This window comes from Achroia grisella, unplaced genomic scaffold (genome assembly GCF_030625045.1).
Source record: "Achroia grisella isolate CSIRO2021 unplaced genomic scaffold, CSIRO_AGI_Agris_v1 utg512, whole genome shotgun sequence".
In the NCBI taxonomy this organism is placed as follows: Eukaryota; Metazoa; Arthropoda; class Insecta; order Lepidoptera; family Pyralidae; genus Achroia; species Achroia grisella.
In genome coordinates, this window is record NW_026712906.1 from 994621 (window position 1) to 1014933 (window position 20313).

The 20313-nt window shown below is 30.5% G+C and overlaps 1 protein-coding gene across 5 annotated transcripts; it reads left to right on the forward strand.

Annotated features, from left to right (window-relative positions):
- The first annotated feature begins 143 nt into the window (after window positions 1-143).
- LOC131846694 (transmembrane protein 120 homolog) lies at window positions 144-20241 on the forward strand. Of its 5 annotated transcripts, XM_059196058.1 has the most exons (9): window positions 144-426; window positions 5533-5651; window positions 7471-7644; window positions 8982-9074; window positions 11793-12010; window positions 12176-12399; window positions 12853-12942; window positions 16351-16503; window positions 20030-20241. In XM_059196058.1, exons 1-9 carry the CDS (start codon window positions 364-366, stop codon window positions 20072-20074), a joined length of 1179 nt encoding a protein of 392 aa, XP_059052041.1. In that variant the 5' UTR covers window positions 144-363; the 3' UTR covers window positions 20075-20241. The 5 variants fall into 5 exon arrangements, with proteins under 5 accessions (XP_059052041.1, XP_059052044.1, XP_059052043.1 ...); XM_059196061.1 differs by lacking the exon at window positions 16351-16503 and having other exon boundaries at window positions 12853-12974; XM_059196060.1 differs by lacking the exon at window positions 16351-16503.
- The last annotated feature ends 72 nt before the right edge of the window (window positions 20242-20313 follow it).

Below are 20313 nucleotides of genomic sequence, written 5' to 3' on the forward strand. Positions count from 1 at the left end.
GACAGAATTTTCACCTAATTTGCTCCATTTCATTATCTAGTCTCGTTTTGTAAGCGTCATGAAAATGGCAACACTAACCTCGTCGAAAAAAAAACAATCTGCTGTCATATTTCAGAATTATTTGTCAAATGTCATTCATAATTGTCATGTTAACTGCTTTGTCAAATCAAACCCAGTGTATACCTATTTCTTGCTTATTTTTTATTCTCTGTCAATGTTTAATAGAATTGTACTAACGACAACGTTCTTAGTTTCAGTAATTCAATGTTCCGACTAATTAATCCACTTTAAAACATTTACTCATTTCTTTACTTAATTTTTTACTATTTTTCGTGATTTTATCGTCACTGTGTTACAACCAATATGGATGTAGAAGAATGCCATAAAGAATGGGAGGATTTAATTGCGGACTACAAACGTCTGGAGGTATCTACAAAATAGTTTTTGCTTTGCGTAATTAATGATTTTTATTTCATAATATTCTATATTCAAGATGCACGTATCAATGAACAAATAATTGTCAATCTAATTTTGTAATTTACTATAATGTCATGTCATTAAACCTAAACGGATTTAATAAATTTAGGTGTATTGAAATATTAAAAATACGAAATAATTTGTAAATGAGGAATATTTTAGACACTTTTAGATTTTTATACTTATATATGTACCCTAAATTGAAGCTGTCAGTTTGAGTTTTAGAAGCATAGCATACTTTAACGTTTTCGGCATGTATGTATAGGGCGAGTACAGTTTCATGTTTTCATACCCTATAATTTCACTGCTATATCTATCCTTTCAACTGAAACTCAGCTTCCAAACCAAACATTACACAACTTTTAACTTAGAGTTAAACAACAATCATAAATATAGCACTAAGATCACTCTCTTACTTTAGGTAATAGTATGTTATAATTCAAATTGTAACATGACAGCTTATAATACTCCTTAGCTCACAATCAGAAGAGTTGTGTAAACTATTTTTCCTAAGAGATAATAAAGACAATGTGCTAAAAAAATTCATAATAAAATTTGTATATTACAAGTTTTTCTATAACTGTATATAACAGAGGACAATTCACACAGTCCCAACCTAAGCAGAGATTGTGGTATGGGTACTTGACATCTGATAGAAATACATAAGTATATATTTTTGGTGAATACATATGTAATGTATATAGAGAATTATCAGTATTAGTCTGGTCATGCTCATGAATTTTAAGATAAATATAGTCTGTAAATAAAGAGTTTAGGAAAGATCATTTAAATATGCAAACAGATATAATCGTATTTTATTATTGAGTGACATTAAACATCATAGGTACATTCCTTTTTTTTTATATTAACAAATTTAAATGGCCAGTAAGGTACCATAACTTCACGTATCTATTCTAAATGGTATAAACTAATATCTTCTCTTGAAGTGATGGTTCCTTTCCTGTGAAAAGAAATCTTGAATCTATGCATGTACACCAATCAGCCGGCATAGCATTGCCAATCTTGGTTTGTATAAAGCCTTGGTGAACATATCTGCAATTTGGAATTCAGTACCAACTTTAGCAATTTTCATAACTCCTTCAGTTATGGCTTCTCGTATGAAGAAATGTCTTAGCTTAATATGCTTGGTTCTGTTATGGAACTCATAGGGTGGATTTAATGCAAGTTTTAAGGCTGATTCATTGTCTAAGTAAAGAACAGGAATCTTTGATGATTGCTCTATATTTTCAATAAATCGTTTAAGCCATATTATTTCTCTTGCAGCTTCACTTGCGGCTATTATTTCAGCTTCAGTGCTAGAGATTGACACCGACGACTGTAGTTGACTTCTCCATGATATTGGCCCTCCGTAAATACATACCAGGCCTGAAGTCGATCTTCCAGAATTAGGATCTCCACCATGATCAGCATCGCTATAGCAGATTAATTCTTTCTGCGTATCTTGGCTGTATGTGATATAGTAATCCCTTGTACCATTTAAATAACGAAATATTCGTTTCAGTCTTGTAATGTCTGCTTTTGTAGGAGCTTCTAAGTGTCTGGATACAACACCTATCGCATAAGAAATGTCAGGTCTTGTTCCTACCATAAGATATGCAAGGGCTCCAACTGCTTCTCTGTAAGGAAATGTGTTATCCCCATCTTCTTCTCTTAATTCAGACTGTTTCACTATTGGTGTAGCAACAGTTTTACTGTTCTGCATACCAAATCTTTCTAATACCTTCTTGGTGTATGCACCTTGATGTACTTTAATACAGTTAGACTCCTTTTCTATTTCAAGCCCTAGAAAATAATAAGAATTTTTGTTAGTTTGGATTTTTATCTTATACCGATCGATACATTCGACTCGTCATGCTCTTGACTTAAGTCAGTTGGATCATTACAGACTTGAAGTGGAATGATCACTGATTTAGCAGTCTTCTCTTCATGATTACTTTCGGTAGGGATTATATTTTCATCTATAGGATTTAATGTTTTTTCTTCAAAGATTACATCTCTGGAGTTCATTACTGTCAGAGTGTTTTCTATCCAAATGCGATACCCTTCGTCCTCATTGTAACCTATAAGAATACCTTTTTTCGCTTTCTTGTCAAGCTTTTTGCGTGACGCCTTTGGTACATGTGCATAACAATGACTTCCAATAATTCGTAAATGTTTAATCCTTGGCTTTTTGCCATGCCATAACTCGTAGGGAGTTTTCTCCAAATGAGTAGGACCAGTACGGTTAAGTACATAAACAACAGTACTTGTTATTTCACCCCATAAGTTTTCATGTAGTTCCCTTGTAGGAGTATGCATTATAGCTCTGACAGCCTCAACAACTGTTCTATTATCACGTTCAGTTGCATTCTGTTGTGGTGTGTGAGGCATAGTACATCTATGCGTAATGCCTTCCTTTTGTAGAATCCGTTTCACATCATCATTTACGAATTCACCTCCATTGTCAGTGAAGAATTCTTTAATAATGTGCCCTGTAGCTTTTACATGAGCTATAAATTGTATCAGCTTCTCTTGGACTTCACTTTTCTTTCTAATTAAAAATAGATAGCGATATTTTGAGAAGTCATCCTTTAGTAATAGGAAGTAACGATATTTGGCATAGGAGAGTATAAATAGTCCACAGACATCACCATAAATGCATTCGCCTGGCTTTGATGCTCCTTCTCGCGTTCCAAATTTCAAACGATGAGCTTTTCCATAGATGCATCCTTCACATAGGGTTCTGTGAGTAGGACGTACAATTTTTATGCCCAGTTCTCGTTCAAAAATTTTTCTTACATGATCTTTGCTCTGATGTACAAACCTTTCATGGTAGAGCTGTAGCATATCTGTTGTATCAACTGCATTAATATTTACTTCGATTGGATTCAATGGTTTGTTTCGCAATCTTAGTTTATAGAGACCTCCATATTTTTCTCTTTCACCGAGTAGGACAGGTTCTCCATCTAAAATCAATTGGCAGTTGTTTGTTTTTGATATGAATGTGCTATCGTTCAACCAATCTTGAGCAGCTAAGACAGAAAAAAGATTTTTTGTAATTTCTGGAACAAGCCAAACATCATTTAAAGTTATCAGTTGCTTTCTACCATAAATATCTGCTTCCACTATTATGGATCCTTTACCAGTAGCAGCAATAGCATGTCCATTGGCAGTTGTTACTATATGTGACTTGTTTTGAAATCGTTCAAAATTTTCAAATACATCTGACCTGTTTGTGACATGGTTTTAATTGATGTTTATCAATGTTTCCCGTGTAGTTTACTTCAACACTCATTAGCATCATGTTAGCTTTGCATTTATTATTGTAGGAAGTATTACCTTGTTTTGACGTTGATGGTTTTTCTAATGTTAATGGACATCCATCAGCAATCCATTTGCGACAATCTTTAACAAAATGATTGTTCAGACCACAATAACTACATTTCTTTGACTTGTCTTTGACAGTTACCTTTTTATGAAATTTAGACTTGCCTTTACCTCCGGTAAGCGCGAGTGCTTCTTCCATTTCAGCTCGGGACCCTTGAGATTGTAATGCTCGTTCGTAAGAACATAGATCAACAGTTAATTTCTCTATACTACGATCCTTTTTTGCTAACAGCTTCCAACTTGAGATAAACTGGAAATATTCATCCGGACAGCTTTCTAAAGCTTTACCCATAAGAAAGATTTCTGGTAGTTCTTTGACTCCTTCTTTCTCCATTTCAAGGGAGAGATCTCGCCATACATTCCTTAGTTTGGATAAATACGTGCCAATATTATCAGCAGGTTCCTTTACAAATTTAAAGAATGTCACAATTAAATCAAATGCTCGATCTTCTATATCTCCTTCGTAAATGCGGTGCAACTCTAGCCAAGCCTCTCTTGCTGTTTCAAAACGCATTACCTTCATGATATTCTCTTGTGTCAAATTAGTCGTTATAATAAGAAATGCTGTACTATCTTCTTTGGCATATTTTTCAAGCTCAGCAGTCGTAGCTCTATCCTTTTCTACGAAGTCTTTCTCAACAACGTGTAGGAGACCATGACCTTTTAGAGCTAGTCTTATTTGAAATTTCCATGTAACCCAGTTGTGTTTCGTTCAGTGGTAAGACTTGAAACTTTGTATTTCCTTCCATGGTCATAACTATAGTTTAATCTTTTATCCACGTATACGAAAATAATCTGGTGTTAATAACTCTTAAAAAAAAATTTGCAATCGACCGTTACGTGCGATTTTGCAATTATACACGATACTCTGCTTCCATTTTAAGATAAATATAGTCCGGACAATTCACACAGTCCCAACCTAAGCAGAGATTGTGGTATGGGTACTTGACATCTGATAGAAATACATAAGTATATATTTTTGGTGAATACATATGTAATGTATATAGAGAATTATCAGTATTAGTCTGGTCATGCTCATGAATTTTAAGATAAATATAGTCCGTAAATAAAGAGTTTAGGAAAGATCATTTAAATATGCAAACAGATATAATCGTATTTTATTATTGAGTGACATTAAACATCATAGGTACATTCCTTTTTTTTTATATTAACAAATTTAAATGGCCAGTAAGGTACCATAACTTCACGTATCTATTCTAGATGGTATAAACTAATAATGAATACTGATTGCATTATGTGAGGAATCAAACCCACAAATATGTGAAATGGTAGTGTGCTAAATCACTAGACCATAGAGGCCATCACATGTGTTTAATGATAAATATAGTCCGTAAATAAAGAGTTTAGGAAAGATCATTTAAATATGCAAACAGATATAATCGTATTTTATTATTGAGTGACATTAAACATCATAGGTACATTCCTTTTTTTTTATATTAACAAATTTAAATGGCCAGTAAGGTACCATAACTTCACGTATCTATTCTAGATAGTATAAACTAATAATGAATACTGATTGCATTATGTGAGGAATCAAACCCACAAATATGTGAAATGGTAGTGTGCTAAATCACTAGACCATAGAGGCCATCACATGTGTTTAATGAAATATTAGTGTGTTTTAACTACCTTAATGTTATATTTCAGGCTACAAATAAGGAATATATAACAAAACTTGAAGAAGTGGGAGAACTGCAATCAAAATGTATGAAGGAACTGGACCATCAGCGATATCGCATGTCCCTTATCAGTAATGCATTAAAAAGGTCAGATCATTCATCTTAGGACATATTACAATTATTTGCATGCCATATAGATTACTTAGTATCTATCATAATGACCTATAATGACATCTATTGCACATAGCACAACCATACATGCATTATGTATATGTAATAAGTGATATTTTAATAATTGGACAAGTTAATTTATATCCTCTATATAAATTAACGAGACCAAACAATATAGTCAGTCACTTGTAATAAAAAAATTAAATGTAACTGAACTCTAACAACTTTTTATACTGATATGAAATTATTGATGGTAATTTTAAGAGCTCCGTATCATATTTTATATATAGGCTACTTCTTTGTCAAATTTTTAGAGATACCTTACATAAGAGAAGATATACATGAATATAAAAGTATTTTGATCCACAAAAATCTCAGTAACAATTAGAAAAATGGACTGCATAAAACATTTGTAAATGTTAAGGAATATTTAGTTTGGGACATAGAAAGTGCTCAGTCTCTAATTTTGCAGAACTTCTAATATTGATTTGAAATCTGCATCCTAACCAATAAACAGGCAATCATATCTGTTTATTGGTTACAACCATTGTAATAGTGTTCTTAACTGCTAACATACTAAGGTATAAGGACAATTTTTTTATACAATTTGTTTTACAATTCCAAACCAGCTGTAGCTTGACCATATGTTAAACAGTAATGGACATCACATTATTATGTGACACCTATAATATTACTCTTATGTTGAGAGAGGATCATTCCAGAGGACTAAAATGTCATGCCTCTTAGCCTATTAATTTTACTGCTTAATCTGCACTTTATAACCTGAAAAAAGTGGGACTGAGTATGTATGGGGATGTCTTCTACAATCTTTGGTTGATTGGCAATAGTAATGTGGTCATGTATATTAAGGACAACTGTAAAAACATTGTTTAATTAAACCATGTATGAAATCAGATAATAACTGTACACATGTTTGTCAATACATGTTGTATATCTGATAACATTACTCAAATATAAATACCATAATAATGATAATTTAGATAATAGATATGGACTTTATATGCGGGTGTAATTTAATCAAGTTTAATAAATCATAAGTGCCGGTCTTATTTGGGATTGGGATTTAAGCTAAGCTTATCTTCCCTCTTATGTTAGAAAAGTTGATAAATACTCAAACATAGGGATTTATGTTTAGATTAATAATGAAATGCATAAATTTTATTCTAGTTGACCTTGAGTCGATTAGACCTTATATGTGCCTATCCATCAAATGTGTCCATACAATGGACACATTTTTCTATCCATTTTTCTAGAGAACACTGTCCTGCTATGCTAGGATCAGGAGTATCTTTAATTACAGCCATGTAAATGTCCTTTGAACGATATTTAATCCGATATCAAGCACGCCAGTCATACACGGAGTATGTTATTGAATATGTGGAATATTTCTAGGATTCTATCCAATAGTAATTCTCTAATAAAAATTGCATATTTTACATCTTAGTTTTAACATTAAAGTTCTATTAAGATGACATAATTCAATAAATTTTGGAGATAGATAAGTAAAGGGAAACTAAATCATAGTAATGAACGAACATAGCACTTGTATATATTTTCTTCAGTTGTGATGAATAAATAGACAATCTTTGTACTTCACATTAATTAAGTAAATTAATGACTAACGAATCGCGAACTTTGCTCTTGAATGTACCTTCTTACTATTAATTAATACACATAATCTGATATGTTATTTTAATTCCCTGCTGCTAATACGGCAATACTTCAAATATCAATAACGTGTATTTATGTGGATTATCTTACCGTTGTGTTGTAGATTAGAAAAGAAAGGCATCACAAAAGATGAACGTCTGGAGAATTTGGAGAAGGAGATAATGAAGAGGAAAGCAATGCTGCACGAGATAAAAGCAACATTGCCTAAACAGAATAGTCTCTATTTACGCATCATACTTGGGAATGTTAATGTCTCCATTTTAAATAAAAATGACAAGTAAGTAGAGCAGGACCATTATGTATAAATAGAAATAGTCACGTACAATAACAATATACAAAGTCTTTTGTAGCTTGTTGATTTAATTGTGTCAAAAGTATTATCTATCTACAAATTGAACGTGACTTTACCTGCAATCTGACACTTGAACAAAATTGAATTTAAGTCGAATAGTGTTCTCAAAGAAGGTTCAGCCTTAAGTACAATTAAACAATATAAACATACGACTATCACACTGTTACTAGGTATTGTAAACGGGACAGGGAGAAGCTGTCTCATGAGTTTTTTTTTTCATATCACTGTTTCGTTTGCAAACAATTAATAAGAAATATAAATTGACACAAAAATGTCTTTTTTGTATCGGACAAATTTGAATTTGTAACGTCTGGAGTATAGCTCAGGGTAGTAAACCACTAGACCACGACGGTCTCAAAAAAACATATTAACATAAAAGACTATAAAATTATATTACACACTTAGGCGCCTTTTAGATCGGATCCACGCAGGTTACATTTCACTAGAATAGTGTTGAAAAAATAATCTGTCTGAAAGTACTTATTACATGGCCTCTGTAAAGAATTTTCAGATTTGTTGCAAAATAGCGTCACGCTCGTCAGAATGATACACAAGTGTCATCTATTTGACACGATTTAGATTAATACCATAAACAGGGCAAAGAAATATCAAAATGGGTTCAAAATACCTTCAATGGCTTTGTTTATTTTCGGTTGCTTAAAGAAGGAATAGACAATTTTATAATAATAATAACCCGGAATAACAAACCACATAACACCACCTAGTCCCGAACTAAGCAATGCTTGCGTTATGGATTCTGAACAACTGATATAAATACTTAAACATTTTTTTGTGCTAAACCGATATGCCACCGCAGCCGTTAATTTGTAATTAAACTGTCAAGTTGCTCATGATCTAAATTAATTTTTAATTGCTACAAACCTTTATGATCTAAATTTGATCAAAGTCCTTAAATATGCTACAGGTATTTAAGACATACTCATTAGTAGTGTGTTGTTAAACTCATTGATAACGTATTCATAGGTATTTAAATGGAATAAATGGCGGTTCTTTTAAAGCAACTAAAGGACTAGGACTTGCGGTATTAAAATACTTAATATGTATTTTATTATTAAGTTTACATATAATAATGATAGCAAATTGTTTTGCTACCTATCACGTTAGAGTTAAATATTGAGAGGTTCTAAAGCATCGTATTAGTGATTGTAAACTACTTTATATATGCCTTATAGCCACCACTGTGATATAAAAAACAGTTATATATGTTTATATACGTTGCTATATTTTCTTTTTATTTTCAGATTTAAATATAAGGATGAATATGAGAAATTCAAGTTGATTCTCAGTGCAATAGCTTTTGTTCTAGCTGTCACAAATTTATACATAGACTTCAGGTGAGTTTTAGAAATATGAGAGTGTAAATCAATCTTTACAAATAAAGTCACTGCCGCTTTCTGTTTGCTTGTATCTTTTAAATTACGCAATGGATTGTATTCTATCTAATGTAGTTTTCAGCAATAGATAGAGTGATTCAATGATTTTTAATTAGATATTACTGGTGAAATAAATATAACATTTAAATTGTAGTAAAACAATAATAATGGGAACATAATTTAAAAAATACAGTATAAAAATTTTATTAATATAATATTACATATTTATTTACTAAGGTACACTACTGATGTATAAAGTTGTCTGCGTGCTTTGTAAAACAGCATGTTTTGTAATTTTGATTCAGTTGAAGGGCAATGCATATGATAAGGCAGTGAATTTACAGAATATGGAGGCATAACATCTCAACAGTGCTCTTGGATTGGCAATTCATTAGGAGTATCACATCACGCACGACCATCACATTTTCATGTATTTATATACATGTGCGATTACAACTTACCATGAGTTGTGCCATCCGCTTTATTGCCACTCCAACCACATTTTTTTAACGCAAGGAAAAAACGTTATCATGAAAAACCTCTATTTTACAATTTTGTTGAATTTGGCTCAATACATATGTAATATCTGCGTATACTCAGAATATCCTATTCCTATAATCACTTAATACACTATATCCGTATCTTATCATGCATTAACCAACCAATGTTACTAACAAAAAATTATTTGTAAGAAATATTTACTTTTTTAAATAATTTTCGAAATAATAAATGAACAAATATATAAAGGCTGTAAAAATTATGATATAAGTTAAAAATTATGTAAAAAAATATGGTGATTGATTAATGCGTTTAATTGTGACAACGTTACAGACAAATAAACACGTATTCACATTGATTAGTTATATTATCTTTGTCTTCTTATAGGTAAAATTGTTGTAAATATTATTTTGTTATCAATTTTATTTTCTATTGAAATCATCATACAATTTCCACAAACCGCACACTACATCTGTATTGTCAAACAAATTATTCGTGTAAGGTGATTTATTTATGTTTGATGGTCAAAGTACACATAAGTATCTCTGTAGTAGATAGATAATGGAGCAATAAATGACGAGTAACTAAGCGTTGTAATAGAATAACGTAATAAAATATGTAGATTATTAGACTACAACAAAGTTAGAAACTAATAATAAATATGTGTAACAAACAATAGACATACTATAATACTTTTTTTTTTTAAATTGTAATGTAATTTTGTAGTTGTACAAACAATTATACTAAATACAAATGTTATCTTGTGTATCTTATCTAACAATAGTATTTATATCGTGAAGAAATCGAACCCACGATGTGCTAAGCTAGACCACCGTTTATGAGAGACGGTTCGACATGCAAAGAAGCATTATCGTTTGTAAATTTTATATAGATCACATTCGGCTCAAAATAAGACGAAGATGCGTGTAACATACACAAAACGATAGATAAATAACAAGGTCAATTTTTTAAAAGTCGGTACAAAAGGCTCTACTAGCTGTACCCACGACTTTGTCGGCGTGGAATTTAACTTTATTTTTCTAAAATAAAAGTAATCAGCTACCTGCCAAAAAAAGTCCCGTTAAAATCGGTCCAGCCATTTCAGAGATTAGCTGGAACAAACAGACAGACAGATAAAAATTGTAAAAAATGTTATTTTGGTGTAAGTTCCTTATTCATAGTTACCATATTCATATACATGTAGTAAAAATGGTTATTTCAATATTAAAAATAGAGACTCCAATTTTATTTATATGTATAGATTGTACGTGCTGTGTTATGTACAATATTGATAGACCATACATTTTATACGGCATAGTGCACAAAAGCGGGCTTATCTCTAAAAAGACAATGCATGAGTGTATTTTATCAGTATATTGGAAATCTATCATTAGTTAATTCTATATTTATATACATACGTACATAATCTAATGTTCGAGTACATAGTGCGTTGTCTTTTACATTTAATTCTGTGACTCACTGATTCCAATTTATAATAATGAATATTTTTTCCGCTTTACCTTTGGATCGAGTATAGAATTTCGGTATCTATTACACTATTATTAATTTATCAACATACAATAATTTACACACTCATAATTTTCCCTAAACAAGAGTTTTAGGGACGAATAAGATACAAAATATTAATGGCTAATGTCCCAGTGAACTTCGTTGCTACAATATTTTTTTGCATCGATCTCGATCTTATTGGAATTTGTATTCAAATACAATTACAAATATAATTTTTTTTTATCAATAATAGTAATATAATACAAAATAAAACCAATTTAAGAAGAAATAAGGCCATCTATTATTAAATAATCCGACGTACCGATTTCTATATTGAAATTTATAATGTTTGAGTTTATTTTACATTTTAATGTTTAATTTTATAGCGCGCTGTTTAATTTTATAATTTTATAGATTATAGATAAATCAATAAAAAAAACTTTAAATCTTTGTACTTGTTTTTGAGCAAGACTGATGAAGATTTTTATATTTAATAATTAATTAATTAATTATATATATAAGTATATTATATTTTGTTACATAAATGGCCATTTTGGAAAAATAATACTGTGCGGATTCAAAACCGGAATACTTCCATCATTTCTAAATAATATCTCTTTAGTTTTTGATATGTTAGGAATAAAGTAATATTTTATACTACATTGATTCCAGGCCGTTACAATTGATACTCATATTCTTATTGGTATGGTACTACTGCACGCTAACAATCCGGGAGAGCATACTCAAAGTCAATGGCTCGAGAATCAAGGGCTGGTGGCGGCTCCACCACTTTATTTCGACCGTCGTTGCTGGTATCCTGTTAATTTGGCCACAAAATGAACCTTGGGAGGAGTTTAAACATACATTCTTGTGGTTTATTGCATATATCAGTAAGTATCTAAGTTAGTCTTTCCCAACCTTTTTTGCCCCACCTTTTAAATGTATGAATGATTTGAATTTATTAATTTTCTTTTTTTAAATATACTAAAAGTGTATAAAATATTAGCAATAACCTTATAATTCACTTAAATATGTATATATTTTTTTATTTGCAGGTGTAGTCCAATATATGCAATTCAGGTACCAAAGCGGAGTTTTGTACAGATTAAAAGCCCTAGGAGCGAGGCATAATATGGACATTACAATCGAGGGCTTCCACTCATGGATGTGGCGCGGCCTCTCTTACTTACTGCCTTTTCTATTCGGTGGATACGTGTTTCAACTTTATATCGCGTACACGCTGTATAACATCAGCTATCATCCTGAAGCTACTTGGCAGGTATGTACAGATAATAAAATAATACGATTGTAATTATAATCTGTGATACATGTTGTGGTCATTACTGACTAGGTATAATACTGCCTTGAAGAAACAACGATTATATTGTATTTTGTGAAACGTTATCTTTATTCGATATTAAAATTATAGTAATTGAGAATTAAACAACAAAAATGAAGAACGTGATTAGTTTGTTTCTACTGGCTTGAAAATCATATAAAACTTGTAATATTTTAAAATTAACGTAATGTCAGGGAATATTAGAACATTTTTTCAGAAAAAACAAAATTATTTAATATCTTTACATTAATGAATTTAAAAATCACGTTTATTCTAATATATTTCTTAGATTTTCTTGGCATTTAAATTGACAAAGGCTACCAAAGGTGCCTAAGGTCACTGAGTATGTTATCTATTTATAAAGCATATTTCCCTATAACTAACCGACAACAGGTAGCAGCTTTAAGTATGTCATTCCTGCTTCTGGGAGTTGGAAATACGGCGACGATGTTGATGGTCATACCGCAGAAGTTCAGCGAGCAGGTAGAGTCGTGAAGTGGACACGCAGCGAATACGTAACGCATACGCACGCATTTATACGAATGTCGTAGATGAATTAGTGTTGCTCCAACAAGAGTTGTCATTTCCATAATTTATACAATATAACAATATCACAATTCTAATATATTTGTTCTATACTTACAGAAACTAAATGTTAAATAGTCGCTTATTGGAGTTACACTTATGTAGTGGTAAATGAAGTTTAGAAATATGGGTAGTAACTTTGTTATGTGGACCAACTTCATTCAATATAGAAAGTAGTGAATGTTAGATATTGCAATGTTAAATCACACACTATGCGATCTTGTACGTCTTCTGCAAAACTAACTGACTTTTGTAGACTGACTTTCATATGTATAATATTAAGTAAAGATGTAGGGATTATGTAGATGCCAATTCACATTGACTCAGCAGGTTGATGCCAGTTAAGGTTACGTCGTTAAAGGCCTATTACTATATCGAATACATTATTTATTCTTCATGATAAGGTAAGCACGCGTCCTAGATCGCATAGTCTGTAAGTTCAACTGAAGTGGTTTAAGAGTCCATTGTAGAAATATTTTAGTAATGTCCAATCTGCTATATATTACCTTATTTTTATATAATATATAAAATGTATTCTAAGTACACATACATACATAGAATATATATTTATTTTTATATAAACCTAATAACAATTAAGTTTGAAACTATTTTTCTCATGACTGTGAATGTAAACTTATATATTTCTTATTTATAATATTGATATAAACTGACCTATTCTATTGTATTTTGTATAGCAATAGTATAGATTATCTGTTTAAAATACAACTTACAAAGCAAAAATATCTCAGACACAAACTAACCGTAAGTATTGTTCACATGAAGCGCCATTCCTATAGGGCCGTGGCCAGAGCTTCTTTGCCGATGACGGCCAATAGTTACTCGTTTCCAGACTTAGGAAAAATGGTATCAGTATATTGTTTGGCGTTTTAATGCTCATATGTCCCTACTACTTATATAATACAGGACAATTAGTAATTATTCGTTTTATTTAATTCATTTGAGACAACATTAGTCCTTAAAATGAATACAGGTGATACCATGTCTTACAAGTACAGTATCGATCTGATGTTACGTCTAAATACTTAAACTAGAATGCACTTTGAGACTTTGAGGTACCGTATGAGCCACACACTAATCTAGTTTTTATAAAATATATGCAAACAAGTTTTTACCGTTAACAAACAACTGTTAGAATCCTGGCACTCGATGGTAACGGTGCTTCAATAAATATGTTCCAATAACGAATGTGAAGATCTGATTTTTATAATATTCTATACAGAAGTAGTAATAGTAATATTTAAATTGATGTCACAGAACGGTTACGAATTAATAGATATTTGTGCCAAAATATTTTTTTTGTTTCTGTGTGTTGTTATTTTGCATGTATGAAGTTATTTATATGCATGTTCTGTGAGTAGTGGGTGAAATTAGCAGTTTTTATTTATTTGTGGTGTTTTTGTTTAGTTTCAAATAGCACAAGGTTAGGTTATAGCGTAGGTTTTTTTTTGAAAGCCATGTACAAATCTAACATCATAATAGGTGTATAATAATTATGGGTGGTGACTTTGGAAAATTGTGTATAATTCATACGAAGTAAAACGATGTAGATGTAATATAGTAATGCAGAAATTTAGTTCCTGGATATATCTCATTTATATAAAGATCTTTACTTGTTACTGATTTTACATTTAGTGCTGGTAGGTAGTTTGTATTCACACGTTTCGATTTGTAAAATGTGACAAGGATTACTTAAAAGAGCAACAGACAAGTTTCTTGCTCGTGCTTCTTGTGATGAGACAGCTTTGCGAATGAGCGTTAGATAAAAATAATTGTTATAATTATTCAAAAGTGCTTCAATTAAGTTTATTTGAATAAATGATATTCTATTCTATTCTACAATTTATTTATTTAAAAGGAGGACCAAGATATATTTTTTTAATATCCTTAAATGGCAAAAGACTCGAATGATTATATTATTTATTTATAAACGAATACACATTAATTAAATACGATAACTAACCCATTAAGTAGGTATATGTAAGTTTTATCATCACGATATTCTCAATGATGTTAACTGATATTGTAAAGAGCACTTATGTTATTCTATTATACAAATAAGCTCAATTTGCATATGACGTCTATATTATTATTTAATAGTTAGCAAAGTTATGGTATCTATTAACGTAAGTGCTGGATTCAAATCTCATCTCTAATAATCTGTATTGAATGCCGACCTAGTCGTATTTTGAATGATTGACTAATTTGTTGTAGAAATAGAAGGTGGTTGTTCGATATTATATTGAATTTGATGTTATAATTATATGAATAATACTGCATTTGTTAAAGAATTGAGACAGTTTCTGTAATTGACTTCGGTCAACTATCAAGTAAGAAAGATTCATGCTCGGTTTAAAATACAATGTGATAGGAGATTTTTATGATATGAATATGTTTTTGTAATCAATGTATGATTTGAAGTGCAAACATAAGACAGAAAAGAATATCTTATATACTTAATAATATTAAAGGGTGTTACGAAAACTTAAATTTGTGTAAATCATATTCTAGGGTATTATGTGTGAATATGCCTGCTTTTTTAAATTAAAAATTATTGTTATGTCCGTCCCAATTTATCTTTATGTCAAATTTAATTAAACTGTGCTAAGAAAACTGTTCATATTTTAGTCATGAAAAGATATCAAAAAGACAGACAAACATACTTTTATAATATCTTCTCTCAAATCTTTTAAATATAAAATATCATTAATAAAATTATCATGGTGTACCTAGTGTCAAAAGACAAGTGCTACGAATTTCCTAACGAACATGAACCAAAGTCAAATTGAATGTAACCTATAGTCCTTTGTATGTTAGCCACTATATATTAAGGATGCGGTAATACCGCGATGTTCTATAATTGTACATAAGTGATTATATCATCTAAGATATTTAAGATACGGTGTAAATTTCTTATTCCATCACAGTTGTTAATTAATATACAAGTTCGTATAGGAGTACAAAATACGCGATAAACGAAAATTAAATATAGTTCTCAAGTTAAAGGAAAAAGGAGAATTAGTTTGTATTGTTGTATAAAATACATATGGTTGAAGGTTACTTTTATGGGCTATAATGTGTACTTTTTAGATAACGAAGCATTAAATAATTAAATTAAAAGTGTTATAACATTATCACCTAGACTGTACTTAACATGCTTTTTGTAGCATTTTTTATTTTTATAAATGCCTGTCATTGTTAATATGCCACTATGCTGATGTAATAAATTTGTTTTTCAGTTGCACAAGTTTTTTTGAATTATTTATTTATTTTTGCTACGTTTGGCAGGTGTCTTACTTGGCTGCTTTGTTTCTTATGTTGTACTCTTGCAACATGTATACAATACTACGGACACTGCGCAAGAAAACGCGGGGTGGACTTAAGCTGCGGTACAAATTGCGCGCGATTGCTTACCGCCTGTCCAATGAGCTCGCAGTATTGGTACGTGTCAGTTAGATAATTTGCATAAAGGTGCGGGGTGGATGCGAATGATAATATAAGTAATAAAATACCCATTACAATATACTTACAAGTGTATAATGTAAGTGGCAAAATCAATAACTGAATAGTTAATCTACGTGAATATCCCAATCTGCGACGATTAGATTATGATTAAGAAATGATTATTTGGTTTTTGTATATTATTATATTTTGCGCTACAACAAAGTATAATGCATTATTTTTTTTATATCTAAAATTCTATGTTAAAATTGTCACTCGTATCCATGTGTTTGAGTTCAATAAGACCCCTCCTGCATTAATCAGTTAATTATCGTACACCTACTTAATATATCCTATATACAGAGTACAAATTAATTTTAGACATCTCTATGTATTACCTCGATTAGGAGAACATACGTAGTGTGTAATTTTTTTATGAAAAGGATTAAAATAAGCTACAAACGATATCTGATTATGTCAGAGCGGTGAAGGGTTTTGTAGTGTTTGAATAGGCTTAAATGTCCGTCATTTGCAATGTGTGTGCTCGTATGGGATGTTACTGGAAATATTAAAATCTGATGTACCTAGTAGAAAAAATGCGTTATATTATATATGATTAATGTATAATTTAATGAGTCTTCAATTAGTTATTTGACGATTGTATAAGTGAGTCAGGGTAACATGACATTCATGAAATAAAAGCCTAAATATAGTCCGATATGCATATATTTTGATACGGTAAAATTTAGATGATAATATCTTAAGAAAGTATCTACCCTCTAGGGCAGGCAAATTAGTATCATTAGAATTTCATTTGTTTGACGATCTGTAGGATTGCATAAATTGTTGATTAATATTCAAACTTTTAGGTACAAACCTATTTGATCACAAAAAAGTGCGTAATTACATAAAAAGACACGTTTTAGACTTTGTATATAAAACATTTTATACATATTATTTTTACACACGAATTTTTTTTTTCCCGTAAAAAATAGTTCAGCGTATCAAAAAATAATTCTAATTTTAAATTGATATCATTAGTACCTAAATCATTTTGCAGTTTAATATGTTACAAAATATGTTTTATTATGTTGTAATATCACACATAATAATAGGTTTTAATCAGTTAATGACTACAGAAAACAAAGTACTGCACGTCACAATATATAACTCAAATAATGTAAAACATTATTCTAATATTTTTAACACATCAGGAAATGGGATGGCACTGCGCCATAAGTATAACAATATAAACAATAGGGAAGTTATAATTCGGACTGGTTATAATATATTGACGCCTTTGAATGGTATGCAATTAATAAAATTTTCAAGGTATGCATGCACAGGAAGGCAGTTCCTAATGTTCTAACTTTAATTTAAAAAAAAAGCCACTTTAGGTAGTACATACTATTTCGAATAAAAACAAACTATATCGAAATATTGACTGCTAGAGTACAATAGTGGAGATGGGCTGTATGCTTAATTGCCACCATTTCAGCATAGAAAAACTGCCCTTATATTTAAGTTACGCTACTGTGATAGTCAATTGCAACTTATCGAGTTCTTGTTACGATTGCATATTAATTTTTTGTGTACTAAAAACTCTATTCGTTTTATTAAATGAAGCATAAAATATGATTCGAACAAAATGGCTATTTTAGTTTCCAACTCCAGGTAATCGGTGTGATAATCTAATAAGGACTCGTTAGTTAAGTGTACGTTATTATACCAACTGTATATTGACTGTACCAACGAAGTTAGATGAAAAACAAATTATATATATAGTTTGTATAGAAATTCATATTATAGTTAATATCAAAAGTTTATGTGAGTGACCTTAAATCACGAGGAGTATAACTATAGATTTGTATGGTGTGGGTTACGGTAAGTAAAAATATAGAAAATTCGGTTACAGATTTATTTACAGTTCTATTGGCTAAATTACTAATAAATATACACTTCGTATACTTACAGTTTATTCTTGAACATAATTTAAATTTTTATGTCTAAATTCTATTTTTGGTTTCATAGTATTTATATTTGAAAACTGTCTTGACATGTGGTTTTACAGAAATATTGGTTTATATTAAAACACTTAGTGGTACTTAGCTGCAATAAAAATAATTAAATTCAACGAAAAGTCGATTGCGATGAATATAGATATATAAATATCCTACTGAAACAATAATACAGATAAAATATATTTTCTTTATACTTCATAGATACCGAGGTAGACTTTGTAAAAGTCGTGTTATCGAATGAGGTACCCCAGTCTCACCTATTTTTAATTTTTTCATTTAGTAAGGCAGTGCATGACACCTTAGTCCTCGGTCTCGCAGGCGTCACATGATATTGTGATGTCCGTAGTTCATCTGTGTTGGCTACGGTTATCACTTACCATGAGGTGGACCGTCAGCTTATTTGCTATTTCCTTTTTGACACGCCAAACCATATTGTGGAAACACTTTAAAACAATAGTATTTCCGAACCGATACGATATTGAAACCTTCAAGAGATTATTTCTTTTTAAAAGGCCGACAAAGGCAATTCCCTGTGTTGCGGGCACTCATGGGCGACGGTAAAAACTACTATTAGGTGAGCCGCAAGCACATTTGCCCCCTATGCTATAAAAAAGAACAAAAAAATACTATTTAGTAATTTAGCCAAATATATGAATTTAATAATTTGATATTGTTGCCGATATGTTATATTGTACAAGTACAATAAAAAGTGAGTGTATTTATTATATTATTTTGTGTGTTAGTGTTGTCTCCTATGGTTGTGGTACTTACGAATGTATCAATTAATGCATGTTTAGAATTAGATATTGGCATTTTGTGTGAAAGTATTCTAGCACAATTAATCACTAACTAATACTACTTAAATTTACCTAGGCATTGTGATCTATTCTGAAATATATTTCTAAAATAAGTATGTAATAAAAATTAGAAATAGAGATAAATCAAAGACTACGTGATCGATTCTGAAATGCTAATTTTCAGAAATTTGTGGTTAAATAAATAAATATTATGCAATGATATTTCAGAATCATCTCAATGCTGTAGTCCGTTAAGTTAGTGTACAACCCGCGTACTCGTTTGGTGATGGGTCGCTATATTTCTTCAATATATAGATACTAATAGTAGTTTAGTTAAATGACAGAATCTCGCAGTTAATAATAGCTAACCGAACCACTATCTAATAAATCCTATATTCTTGCTTTTGTCTAATCCCAATTTAAATTGTGTTTTTCATAAAACCATTGTCTTATGTAATAAAAGAAAAATACAGTATTATTAATTTTATGACATTCATTATACTTTAAGGATATATGTGGGTCAAATTGTAACATATTTCCCTCCTTTGGTGATTGTACTACCTATTCATCTTCCTGAATGTATATATAATTATAAATTCTTTTATGTTACTCTTGTTCTACTTAACAAATATTAAATGTACTTAAAGTGCGGGCTTTCTGGTGGATTTATGGTTTTACAAATTATAAAATATTTCTTATCAATTGCAGGAGCAAAAATGGAGACAGAATAAAATGGAAACGAAATCAGACTAGGAAACATTATTCTGGCGTAGCTAGCCTATATGTGATTCTATATTAATATAGGTGATTATTGAATAAATCAATAACATTATTCTTATTAATATTTAAAAAATTAATGAACATACAATTTATATTTTCATATTCCATGGTATTTAAAAGTATTTAATGGTGTTGTTTTATCATATGTAAATATAGTTATTTAATAACTAAAATGTGTCCTTATTTCTCCTACTTTAATCCTAAAAATACTT